This window comes from Mirounga angustirostris, unplaced genomic scaffold (assembly GCF_029215605.1).
Source record: "Mirounga angustirostris isolate CCGP_5_RB_7025 unplaced genomic scaffold, mMirAng1.0.hap1 SCAF_9, whole genome shotgun sequence".
NCBI lineage: Eukaryota > Metazoa > Chordata > Mammalia > Carnivora > Phocidae > Mirounga > Mirounga angustirostris.
Genome location: NW_026991717.1, coordinates 132183190 through 132196804, shown reverse-complemented (window position 1 = coordinate 132196804; position 13615 = coordinate 132183190). Strand labels below are relative to the sequence as shown.

The window sequence follows — 13615 nt, the reverse complement described above, 5'->3', positions numbered from 1 at the left end:
GCATTATACTTTCTTTGGATTGCTGTAACAAAGTACCACAAGTTGGATGGCTTAGAACAACAGAATTTTCTTTCTCACAGTTTTGGAGAAAGTCCGAAATCAAGGTGTCAGCAGTGAGGGAGAATCTGTTCCATGCTGCTCTCCTAGCTTCTGGTAATGGTCAGCAATCTCTGGCATTCCTTGACTTCATTCTGTGCTTCCATCTTCACATGCCATTTTCCATCTGTCGCTGTGTCTTCACTCCACTGTGACCTCACCTTAACTTCACCAGTTACATCTTTAAGGACCCTGTTTCCAAATAAGGTCACTTTCTGAGTTACTGGACATCAGGGCTTCAGCATATCTTTTTTGGGGCCAAAATTAAACCATAACACCGTGCGATCGAATACTTAGGCAGCTATAAAGAATAATGTTTAGGAAGAGTTTTTAAGGACATGGAAAAATGTTCTTAGTAAGTGAAAAGGCAGTAATCAAAATTGATGAACCTGTCTTAGTATCTCACTTTATGAAAATATGCATTATAGAAAGTCAAGATGGAAATAAGTCTTAACTCTGGTTATAATGCTGACATTCAAGATGAATCCTTCCTGTTTAATTCAGGATCACTTTTTGATTTTCAAATAAAACTAAGTTAACTTAGGAAAAGTTGGGATAATTTGTTCTCATATTAAAACTTGCATGGAATCTTACTCTTAAAATTTGTTATTATTTATCAACTTGTTTACCTCTATTGTAGCAAAATGTGAAGTGGACCAGCACACTTGCATTAGGTGTAAGCTCATTGCATCTCAGTTTAAAAACATTTTATGTATACTAAATTGTTGGTGTGATCCTGTGGCTCAAGACTCTGAGAGAAAAAGATAGCTTTGGTGGTTGGGAGGCTCTCAGAAACACAATTCTGACTATACAGATGTAAGCAATTACAATAAAAGTGAAAATGTGGGCACAGTATTTAAAATATTGATGTTAGTTGTCCAGATATCTTGTCTTTTCAAAAGGCAAAAGAAAGCTCCTTTTCAAAAGAATGCAGTAAACATGGGAAGAAGGAAGTGTAGAGCAAAATCAGTCTAATGTCAAGAAGATGTTAGCCCATGGTAAGCCAAGGCTTTTAAAATATTAGGGGTAATGAAAGGAACATTTGAAAATACTCTGAGCACAGAAAACCCTGACTTGCTTGCCTGGGGTGGATGATTATGAGAGAAGGTAGCGCTTTTCAAGACTGATTTCCAGATTGGAAAGAGTGAAGCAAACATCACTGAAGAAGAAATCAAAGCCCAAAGTAGGTGGGAAGAACATTAGACAAAGAATAGAAGTAATTCATGTCTCTTAATGTGAGCAATTAGATTTGGGGTACTTAGCACACATGAGATTCTTAAACCACTTACTAACTGTTGAAAAATTGTGGTGAATAGCAGGAAAGAGACCCCAGAACCAAAGATGGAAAACAATCCAATTTTCAAAAAGGAGAAAAGCTATATTCTGCTTAACTTGGTGTTGATGTTGACCTGAATTCCTTAGTAATTAAAAGGATGATTTGTGAAATTAAGAAAGGCAATATTCAGGATAAATTCTGGAAAAACAATTCATGGTCATTGTCATTTTAAGTTACATTGAAAAATATTTTTTTTGTTGTAAAAAAAATTGTATCTTCCTTTCCTAGATCATAAAATGTTATTTTCTTTTCTTTTTTTTTTTTTTTTAAGATTTATTTATTTATTTATTTGAGAGAGAGAGAGAATGAGAGACAGAGAGCATGAGAGGGAGGAGGGTCAGAGGGAGAAGCAGACTCCCTGCCGAGCAGGGAGCCCAATGCGGGACTCGATCCCGGGACTCCAGGATCATGACCTGAGCCGAAGGCAGTCGCTTAACCAACTGAGCCACCCAGGCGCCCTTCGTTTCTTTTGTATCGGTGTATCTTTTTTTCAGTCCTTCTATTTATATATTTTTTATTATTTTCTTGTGTTTTTTTTAGACTATTGAATTTATGGAAACTTTTGTATTTGCTATTAAACTCCAAAGCCTACAAACTGTAAGGCTTGTATTTAAGATTCAAACCCAGACTCCCAGGAAGAAAACCATCGGAGAATGCTCACTATCACTAAGAACTCTCAGCACACAGGAAATGGATTACTCTTTGGATATAATGCCACCTTCAAAAATTTCTGTAAGTGATAGAACTATTTTGTGGGTGAGTTTTGGTTGGAGTGTAATTTGAACACTAGAATACACTAGAGGATCAGGAAGGCTCTCAAGAAGCAATAATAATAATAATGTCATTGTTAAATAATACTTTTTAAGTAATTGATAAAAGGTTAACAGAGACCCTTTGCCTTCTCTATTGCAAAATAACCTTAGGGTTACCTTCTCCTAGTACATTTTATTTAAATGTTTCACACTTGAGGGAGAATAATCCTGAAGTTAGTTAGCTGATAATTTAGGAATAGCAAGAAAGAATCATAAACTCCAAACTCAGAGATTGCCTTAAAATAGATTAGGAAGGTGCATGAGTAAGCTAAATATTTGTCCATAAATTGGGTAAAATGGAGGTTCTTACAGCTGGGGTGTTGTTTGTTTGTTTGTTTTGGTAAAGAACTTGATTATCTATCTGTACTGCATATTGATTTCTGAGACCTGATTTTAATTCTCTTAACTAATCAGCTGAAGACTGTCTTTAAATTGTTTAGAAATCCCTAATAATTTAGTTCTATAGTTTTGTGTCAGGGTTAACAGTTATAGAAATCAGTCATAAGCTTCTATAAGGTCAAACCTATATGTGACTTTAAGTTTATATGGGATTTATATTTTACCTGCCTTCAAAAATATTTAATATAACTTTAAGTGAATCACCTGGGGAGCTTTACATGCCCACACCTAAACCAATTAAATCAGAATTTTGTGGGGGTAGGGGGCGAGGAGAGCTGGAGTAGGCCGGAAGCATCTGTAGTTTTCAGAAGCTTTCTGGGTGATTCTACGATGCAGCCTGGCTTGAGAACCACTGAATTAGAGGGGAATTAAATTAGAGATTAAAAAATAAAAAAAACAAAAGATTTCTCTAATTGATCAAGAAGTGACATTTTTAATAGGTATTTCTTGTGTATTATTTTCTGTCTCCATCTCCAGTGTGTTCTCTGTACAGCATTTATTACAACTTAGAATTCAGTTACTTGTTTTAAACAAAACTAGGCTCAAGCTTCCATCTGTTTTCTTCATATTTTACTGTGCTTAGTAAGGGCCTGTGATATTCTTGGCATTGAGTATTGGTACATAGGTAGGTATGAAAGAATAAATGATGAATGAAAGCATGCTATATTAGATTATTTTTATATTCTGTTTAAATATAGCAAATTTGCTTTGTAACTGACAGGAGTTTGTCACCTGCATCTTTGAAATTAGCTTGGTAGACAGTAATCTGCAACCGTATTTTACAGAAGGCACAAATGCGCTGTTCAAGTGGATAATTCATATATTAAAACTTTAAAGACTAGTAGAGTACATCAAAAGATAACTTAGCAAAGCTATTTTCTGGGGAATTGAGATGTTAAAATCTTATCTGCCTTGGAGAATCTGAATAAATGATTATGGCTAAGTTTCCACCAAATTATTTCATGTATTAGAGGTCTTACAAACATTTGTGTATCTGTTGTGTGCTAGGTGCTAGGGATACAAAAAGATTGATGGCCTGAAAGAAGAGCTATACTGGACTGGTGAATTTATGTTACTCAGGGTGAATGTTTCATTTATTGGCTAATGCAAAAATAGTAAGCTTTGTTTCCTGTGTCAAGGAGGAAAATTGATACTCTGATGGTGAAAGTGACAGAGCCAGACTTACACACTGACGACTATGTCACCACAAACAGCAGAAGTTTCGTGTAGAGCTAATGTTTTCCTTGGTACAGAATTGTTGACCTTGACAAATAGTAATGGAAGTATTTATTTGAGAACCCAGATTTCTGTGTTGAATAATGCGGAAGAGGTTCGCAGGCAGAAATAGCTGGTATTTACCCTTAACCACACAGCTGAGGTGGTGTTAGGTGACTTAATGCTCACACCAAACTTAGGAGCTTTCCGCTCTTGTTATCCCTACCGTGGAGACCAACACATTGAAGCACTTGCCTGGTTTCCTCCAGCTGGTAGTTGGTGAGCCAGGATTTGAACAGAAGCACTGATTCCAGGACCGGCTCTCTTAGCTCGACTGTATATCGCTCCCGCCAAGGAGATATTCTCCAACATCACCAGATCATGGTTTCCTCCAATTATGCTTAACTTGTCACTTTCAACAACAATTCTAGGAAGGCTCAGAAAGTTTTCTTTTCTTTGAAAAATGATACATTATTCAGGACCAGAGATCATATCTTATATCTTCCACAGTTTTGTGCCCATTAAAAATGCACTGAATATATACCTGCTGATTGATTGGAATTTTAATTTTTTGGTGATTGGGAGATTGACAGCTACTTTGAATAGTTTTTCATGATCTAAATTAATATCCTGGAACATAATAAGTAAGTTGAATAAGTAAGTTGAATTCCAAAATGACACTGGCAAGTTAGGAATGGCCAACCCTTTGCCAAATGCTGCTCGGTGAGAGTGAGCTCTACGAGTGTGTAACATTGAGGGAAGTTTTTGCCACCATTAGGTATTTTCATAAGTATGATCACATTATGGGTACAAAACCATAATAGAAACATTTTATCCATAGTTTCCTTGTTTTGTGAACAGTAAGTAATGTCCTTTTTAATCTATTTTTTTAAATGCTGAGAACAAGAGCATTTTTTTTTTTAACCAGCAAAGACTTTAATTTATTTTAACTTTTCCCTTCTCTGTATCTCCTTCATTTCATTGTTTGCCTCAAGTTTTCTTTGACCTTTTCCTTATTATTTACTGCCTCATCACTTTCACTAGCTCACTTCTTGCTGACTTTCTTCTTTGGCTGGCTGTCATTCAGCATAGTAATTCAGCTCTTAGCCCACACATTTGTTCCTTGTAGTAATCCTTTTTCTGAGTTGGGTAGCACCTACTGTCATGTCTACAATTAGGAAAAATAATGGTGATTTTCATATTGGAAACTTTTTATTGTAGTTTGTGTATTCTTAAAAATAATTCAAGTGACTACATTTAAGTGTTTTGGAAGTGTGCTTTTTTGGTGTTTATTTTGGTGACATTTTCCTTAGTACAGCTGCTTAGGAATTTAATTTGTGTTCAATTTGAATTGTCTTTTGACTGCCCTGATTTTGAAGGATCAAGGATGTAGGTGTGACTTGGATTTTCAGAATCCATGAAAAGTGAGTACCTCATATTTACAGAATTCATGACATTTATCCTAACCATCTTTTAGATCATAGCTTTGTGTGTCAATAAAAAGCAGTGTTTTCAAAACTTCTAACTGTAGCTCTTTATTTCTGAATTTTTGAAATGTCCCCAAAACCTTATTTTTAATTCTCAAATGGCACTTTTTTGATACCCAGGTTTGCCATGCAGAACTTCAACTGGGGACTTGTTTTCAAGCCGTAAATAGCAGAATTCAGTTACAAATTCTCGAGGCACAGTACCTCCCAAGCTCTTCAACACCTCTCACTTTGAGTAAGTATATCCGTGGTTCAAAATGGAATCTTCAGAAAATATTACTAAAAGGTAGTTTATCCTACATTTCTTAATAGTGGACATTAAAATCTTAGATACTTTTGTTATTTAACTTAAATACCTTTAACTTAAAATTACTTTATTAGATTTCAAATTTTAGCCATTGTGCCTACTTTAATCCATGGTCGCTTGGTTTCTTGTTTTGTTTTGTTTTTAAAGATTTTATTTTTTGACAGAGAGAGACAGCAAGAGAGGGAACACAAGCAAGGGGGAGTGGGAGAGGGAGAAGCAGGCTTCCCGCAGAACAGGGAGCCCAATGCAGGGCTTGATCCCAGGACCCTGAGATCATGACCTGAGCCGAAGGCAGATGCTTAATGACTGAGCCACCCAGGCCCCCCTTGTTTTGTTTTTTTATTAACATATAATGTGTTATTTGTTTCAGATGTATAGGTCTGTGGTTCATCAGTCTTACACAGTTCACAGCGCTCACCATAGCACATACCCTCCCCAATGTCCATCACCCAGCCACCCCATCCCTCACCCCCCCCCCACTCCAGCAACCCTCAGTTTCCTGAGATTAAGAGTCTCTTATGGTTTGTCTCCCTCTCTGGTTTCGTCTTGTTTCATTTTTCCCTCCCTTCCCCTATGATCCTCTGTCTTGTTTCTCAAATTCTTCATATTGGTGAGATCATATGATACTTGTCTTTCTCTGACTGACTAATTTCGCTTAGCATAATACCCTCTATTTCCATCCATGTCATTGCAAATGGCAAGATTTCATTTTTGATAGCTGCATAATATTCCATTGTGTGTGTGTGTGTGTGTGTGTGCACACACCACATCATCTTTATCCATTCATCTGCATGCTCGCTTGGTTTTTATCCATTTGATGGATATTCCTTATTGATCTCATTAGTTAATATAGGTTGAGTGTCCAGAGGACGGTCTGATATATTTCATCAGCCTAGATAATTTATCCTTTCTCTGGTTCGCCCTTCGTTGAATGTTCTGCTAACCAGAAACTTAATTAAAAAAACAAAACAAAACTGAAAATATCAAACACAAACCTTGAAACACTTTTCCTTCCCTGTGCCTTGGGGCACAAGAAGGGTTCTACTTTGCGTTGTGTAGGCTTGGTTCACATGGCTGTTCCTAGAGCTGGGGTTTGTGGTCAGTTGAACCTGGAGGGCTAAGAGTGGGGTAAGAGTGCTCCTTTATTCTGCTACAAGAAGAGAGAATATTGGGAGGCAGGCCAAAGCAATGGATGTCCACCATAACTACAAAGACTGAAAATAAATGCAACTGAGCATTCAGTTCAGGAAGCTAGGAAAACAACAGCAAACACAAGGGAAGGTAGAGGTAAGGAATTAAAGGTAAAGTTGAAGTTGATAATTATGGAGACAACAGCAAAAGACATAATCAATAAAACCAAAAGCTTTTTCTTTGAAAAGATCAGCGAAATAGACAAACCTGGAGTAAGCTGGATTGAACAAAAAATAAAGAAAACATGAACAAGGAAGAGGATAACATCTCAAATTCAGAAGAGGTTCGATAATAAGATAATACCATTTAAAACGATACCAATTCATTTGAACATCTATATAAAATAACTGATTTTCGGAGAGAAAAAAAACTGTTGAAATTCACTCCAGAAGAGGGAGAACAGCTGAAAATGATAACCATGTGTAGGTAGTTAAAGAATTGCCTCTAATAAAAGCACCAGGCCAAGATGATTTTACTGGTGGAGTCTACCAAACTTTCAAGGAACATTGAATTCCTATTTTATATAAGCTGTTCCAAAGCATGAGAAACGATGGAAAAACTAACTTTATGAGGTGAGCATATTCTCAATATCAAAACAGAAAAGACAGTGCATAGAAAAAATAGCTATAGACTGTTACCACTTATGTAGATAGATGGAAAAATCATAAAATAAAAATAAGCAAATAAAATCCAACTTGGCATGAAAAGAATAAATTACCAGGACTACATCGGGTTAGTTGTAGGAAACAAGGATGTCAGTACAGATGTGGTCTATTACATTAAGAGGTGTCTTTCTTTAATCAACACTGCTAATTGGGGTTATCCATGATCTGCATTTTGTAAATCTAATGGTCCGTCTAGGTCCTCACTTTACAGCCCCCTCCTTTCTGGGAGTTCCCTCCTGCCTTTCTTGCTGCCCTGGCAGTTCCAGCTCTATCCCATGATGACTCAAACTGGTCAGACTGCACTCTCTGCCTGAGCTGTGGGCCCCGTGTGTCCGCCAGACGGGGGAGGATGCTAAGGTGGAAAGCTGCATAAACCTGAACGTTAGCCAGTGCGGTTACCATCTTTTAAGACTTGACACTCCTCCAGTTTCTTCCTGCGTTTGTCAGTCTTTAATGTCTTGAACAGTGGTTTTTTTGTTTTGTTTTGTTTTTTAATATATTTTTCCCAGAGTTTATAATTGTTATCTATGGGAAGGTTAGTTCGTACAACTATTACTAGAAGCTCTCCATCTCAATTTAAAGAATAGATTTTCTCTAGCAGGCCTATGTCTAACTTCTGGAGTCTCAAGCAGAGAGTTGTACCTGCATAAAATTGGGAAGTAAATCCCTCCCACTGTCCAAAGAGTTGGCCCCTCTCTGTTGTGTAATACTTTTCAGTGTGTACTCCCCTACTGTTGATTGTTATGTATGCCTGCAATTTCCAGTCTTTAATGGCATTGAGGTTAGAGGAAGATTCAGTTCATTTGAGGTCGCTGTCGTCCTTTGTAAAGCGTGATTAAAATGATAAAGTTTACTAGCAGCATTTTTACTGTTATGACGGTAGCTCATCAGGTCTTTGTAAGTGGCTTATATATTTTCACACCAAATACAATATATAGGTATATATCTTTATATGGGATTTAAAATAAAATTTTACATCTCAAATATCTTATTTTTTAGGTTTTTTTGTGAAGGTGGGAATGTTTAGTTCAGGAGAGTTGATTTATAAGAAGAAGACACGCTTACTGAAGGCCTCCAGTGGAAGAGTAAAGTGGGGAGAAACTATGATTTTTCCACTTATACAAAATGAAAAAGAAATCCTTTTTCTCATCAAGCTTTATAGCCGGAGCTCTGTAAGAAGAAGACACTTTGTGGGGCAGGTTAGTAGTGAGTTTCTATCTTGAATTCTTTCCTTGAACTTCTCTGTGCATTGAAACAGTTGGTTAACAAAAGGAATATAGGGTAAAATTGAAGTTGAATAGACTAAACTTCTACAGCATCATAAATTAAAATTTAATGTTGCCACAAAAATGAAATCCTGTCAGATTTTGCTTTCATACAAATAGTTGGAATTTCTGTGCAGTTAGGTTTCTTATCTTAAAAATAAGTCTGTTTCTGAGCTTCTCAATTATAAATACTATAAGAAAGATCAGTTTTTCCATACCATTGACTGGTTAATGGCATTAATGCTAAGTATTTATTTTTCCTCTATCCAATACCATTTATTTATTTATTTATTTATATTTTTAATATAATTTTTAAATTTAAATTAAATTAATTAACATATAACATTATCGGTTTCAGAGGTAGAGGTCAGTGATTCATCAGTCTTATAGAATACCCAGTGCTCATTACATTATGTGCCCTTCTTAATGCCTGTCACCCAGTTACCCCATCCCCCTGGCCCCACCCCTCCAGCAACCCTCAGTTTGATTCCTATGATTAAGAGTCTCTTATGGTTTGTCTGGCTCTCTTATTTCGAACACTAATTATTTAAATCAAAATTTTTAAGGCTGCAGATGTCCAACTTACTTCATTTTGTTTCATGTTCAGTTTAGTGTTTAACTCTGTATGCTATTAACTGAATTATGTTAGATTCGAATTCCTAGAAAACATTAGTTTTGGCAGTGGTCATGATGGTATTTAGATAGTTGATTTTGGTGTCTGGATTACTCTATTTAAAAATTCTTAGTAGTCCGGGGCGCCTGGGTGGCTCAGTTGGTTAAGCGACTGCCTTCGGCTCAGGTCGTGATCCTGGAGACCCAGGATCGAGTCCCGCATCGGGCTCCCCGCTCAGCGGGGAGTCTGCTTCTCCCTCTGACCCTCCCCCCTCTCATGTGCTCTCTCTCTCTCAAATAAATAAATAAAATTAAAAAAAAAATGAAAAGAAAAAAAATTCTTAGTAGTCTGTGTAAGACAACATAACACTTGCTTACTTGCCAATCCTATGGGGACTTGTTTCCTTTGTAGTTTCTTTTACTCTGAGCAGATTAATGGTAGCTGTCCATTATCTTTTATCTTAATTATGATTGTTTGATTTCCATTTAAATTCTAAAATATACATTATTGGTTTAAAAGCTTTTGCTTGATAACAAGATGTTATTAGCAGTTTACATGAAATCCTCAAATTATATGTGAATATTCAAAGGTTGATAATAACTGACTCACTTCTTCATGCATTTTACTTAAAATATTTGTATAAAAAATCTATAGTTTTGTTCTTCATTTATTCCTATTTGGGAAGGAATTTGGACTCAAGAATTCGTATAAGTAGCATACTTTTCAAGGTCTTGAGGCCTATGAAGTGCGTTCAGTTAAAGTTTTCCTATATCCTCAAGCCCCGGTTATCATGTATGAATGGAATGGGCAATTTCCTTGACAGGTGATTTTCAAGATAACTTTTTTGGTGATTCCACTTTCTTGGTTGAGAGTCTAGTTAAGAATTACAATTCTGGAAGGGATCTTGCTGGCTCTCTGTTCCTGTGGCTTCTCTGGTATCCTCAGGAACCACTATGGTGGGGGAGCCAAATGCAGACTCAAGGTCTCCCACTCATATTAGCCAAAGAACCCTGGTGTTACCTGTTTCATATATTAGGTTCTTTGTAAGATTTTATTTAAAGGAAAAGTTCTTCAGACTAGGAAATTAAGAGGAAAAAGTTTGAAAATCAGTGACCTGCTCCAATTTCTTTATTTAAAAGAATTAGAAACTGAGTCTCAGAGAAGTTAATTCCTGTTAGTGCTAAAGCTGAGGTGAGCATTCAGCCTTCATATTCCTTGTCCCCCTTTGCCTCTGGGCAGGTGTGATGTCTTATGTCTGCATAATGCTCTGCACTTGTTCTCAAGTTCATTTATATCTATTACCTAAAGTTATGGTTTAGATTTCAGTTAAAAATCACAGCTTTATCTAATGTAAAAAGTCCTTTAAAATGTACATTTCTTACGAGTCTAACTTAAATCATGATTAGTCTCCGTTTATTCTCACAAAAATGATTTTGAATGGTTGGGATCAATTGTAAGTTGAGCTCCTAGATTTATTCGGTAATGAAGGATACTAATTACTGTTTTGGGAGAAATGATTTTAGAATATCTCACATCCAGTTTTGAAGTTGGATTGGATCATATAACATTAGTCTTCAGAGTGACTAAACAGGTTAAGTGTTTTGACATATTTTTGGAAAAATGGAAAGATTGTTTAATTGAAAAATATGTGAGCCAGCCTTCCACTTGTCTTTCATCAGTAAGAGGAATTAACTGAACTCAGTTGCTGTTCTCGTGTTAAGTTAAATGATTGTACTGTTCCTTTACAGATTTGGATAAGCGAAGATAGTAATCACACCGAAGCAGCGAGTCAGTGGAAAGAGACAGTTACAAATCCAGAAAAGGTTGTTATCAAGTGGCACAAATTAAACCCATCTTGAAGACATCACACGTTAATTTGGTGAAGAACTTGACATTCTTTTAGAAGACTTACGATTTCAATTTGCTACCAAGGAGGAGAGACAAATCAATACATTTGTCAATGTATTTATGGAGGTCATAATTACAATTGATAATGGATCTTATGGAAAATTAAATTTGATTAAAAAATGGGATGAATTATATCGAATATCCAAAGGGAATGTTTTAAAACTTGCCAAAATAGACAGTAAAATAAAGAGTAGTATGCTGGGGCAACTAAATAAGTTACACAATCAATGAGAATTTCAACCATAGGTCGTTATTGCTATATTGTGTTTATGGGTTTTTTTTAAAGCTTTACCTGGATATTAAAAATCTAGTATATCAAATCTCTGTTAGTACTGTTAGAATGTAGAAGACTTTACTACTGATTATTTCAGTGCTAGTCATTATTGATTAGATCTTGACTCCAGTGTTTACCTCTTGCTATATATTTTCTCGCAGAAAGGAAAAATGAATTAAACCGCTTCAACTCTTCTGGATTTGGGGAAAACTTGTGCCCTGTTTTTCTCATTTCTTACCCATAAGGCGTCATATTGCCACTTTGTAAATTATTTATCTCCAAGAAACTTCAAATCTAAAACACTGTATTTTGGCAAGAATAAATGAAAACACCAGAAGGTTGAAGTTAAATTGGAAACCTAGTGTATACACATTTTGTTTTCCTCTCTCAAGTATTTTACCCTTTGTTTTAATTGGAGTTGGAGTAAGATTATCATCCATATGGTCCATCCTAATTAGCAGAATTAAATGAGCTTAATTAGCAAGTTCAATATTTTATGATAATCATTTCCTTCTTTTTAGTTTTTTAAAATATAAACTATTTGTTCTATAATCCATGACATTATTTTCCCATGATTTTAAAGAAACCACATTGTAGTAAATTCTTTCTTTCTTTCTTTTTTTTTTTTTTGTGGGGAGGGGCAGAGGGAGAGTCCTGGAGAGAGAGAATCTTAAGCGGGCTCCATGCCCAGTGCAGAACCCAATGTGGGGCTCGATCTCACGACCCTGAGATCATGACCTGAGCTGAAATCAAGAGTTGGATGCTTAACCAACAGAGCCACCCAGATGCCCCGCAAATATTTTCTATTGCAGTTTCTCTCAGGTACTCGTTAGAAGTCAGTATGTGGGCATAATGTCAGGTTAGTTGGCTGAATTATTCAAGCTATGGCCAAAAAGAACAGCTGTTTGGAGAAACAAAGAATTCCATCTTTGATCTTGGAAAGTCTGACTTTAGTTTTGCTAATGAGTGGACCAAGTGCTCTGTGATTATGGTCTTCCATTTTTCTTTCTCTCTTACCTTGTTCTACAGATGCCAAGAGATAGATGGTGATATTTTAGGCCAGAAGATACTTTGGTATAGCTTCAGCATATCCTCTTCATTCTAGTTCTTATGGTCTGCATATCTCATTAAGATTTTCTCAAATAAACAATTCCTCTTTTCCTAGGTACCATGTGCGCAAGGTACAAAATATACGTAGTTTACGTGTCCTTTGCTTCCACTCCCTAGGGTTTATGTTATACAGTTGGCAGGGACTCTCTAACACTGCATTTGGAAATAATTTTTTTCCTTAGATTTGTGAAAAATGGCATATTGGTCAGTACTCACATGAACTTTCACGAGAAATCACCTTGTATGGTAGTGTTTTAAATCTTTGAGACAAATGACTTTATTTTTTAGAGCAATTTTAGGTTCACAGCAAAATTGAGAGGAAGGAAGTACAAAGAGTTCCCAGATACCCCTTACCCCCACATACACACAGCCTCCCCCATCATCAGCATCTCCCACCAGCGTGATAACATTTGTTAAAATCAATGAACATACATTGACACAGCATTATCACCCGAAGTCTGTAGATTACATTAAGGTTCATTCCTGGTATTGTCCATTCTGTGAGTTTTAACAAGTGCATAATGTCATATATCCACCACTCTAGTATCATACAGAGTAGTTTCACTGCCTTAAAAATCCTCTGGAAATGCACCTATTTTAATAGCCACCAAATAAGTGTATTGGCTTTTAGATAATAAATAACAGATGTTGTTTTAAAAAAATCTAGAATTTTATTTGGCTAATTTTTTTTGTGTTCTATTAAAGCTCTCAATTCCTAAATTTATTATAGGTAGTCATGTATTTAACTCAATTTTAAATTATTTAATTTTTAATATTTTTGCAATATGTATATAATGTATAATTTCAGAGAAAGTGTGATTTCTTGGTTTCTTGTATGTCTTAGAATCCTAGGTAAATTAAAAAAAAACCTTTTCATTTAAAAGACTTTTCAGTTAGGCTAGTATTGACACAGCTAAGGTCCCAAATATTTTAATTA

The 13615-nt window shown here is 35.9% G+C and overlaps 1 protein-coding gene across 4 annotated transcripts in view; it reads left to right on the top strand.

The window, feature by feature from the left end:
* Window positions 1–13324, top strand: part of TC2N (tandem C2 domains, nuclear) — a 37929-nt gene extending 24605 nt beyond the window's left edge. For all 4 annotated transcript variants that reach the window (XM_045901412.3, XM_064571494.1, XM_064571493.1 and 1 more), the window contains exons 9-12: window positions 1973–2164; window positions 5466–5580; window positions 8508–8707; window positions 11135–13324. In XM_045901412.3, the coding sequence (XP_045757368.1) occupies window positions 1973–2164; window positions 5466–5580; window positions 8508–8707; window positions 11135–11245 (618 nt within the window). In that variant the 3' untranslated portion in view covers window positions 11246–13324. The remainder of the gene's footprint in view (window positions 1–1972; window positions 2165–5465; window positions 5581–8507; window positions 8708–11134) is intronic.
* The last annotated feature ends 291 nt before the right edge of the window (window positions 13325–13615 follow it).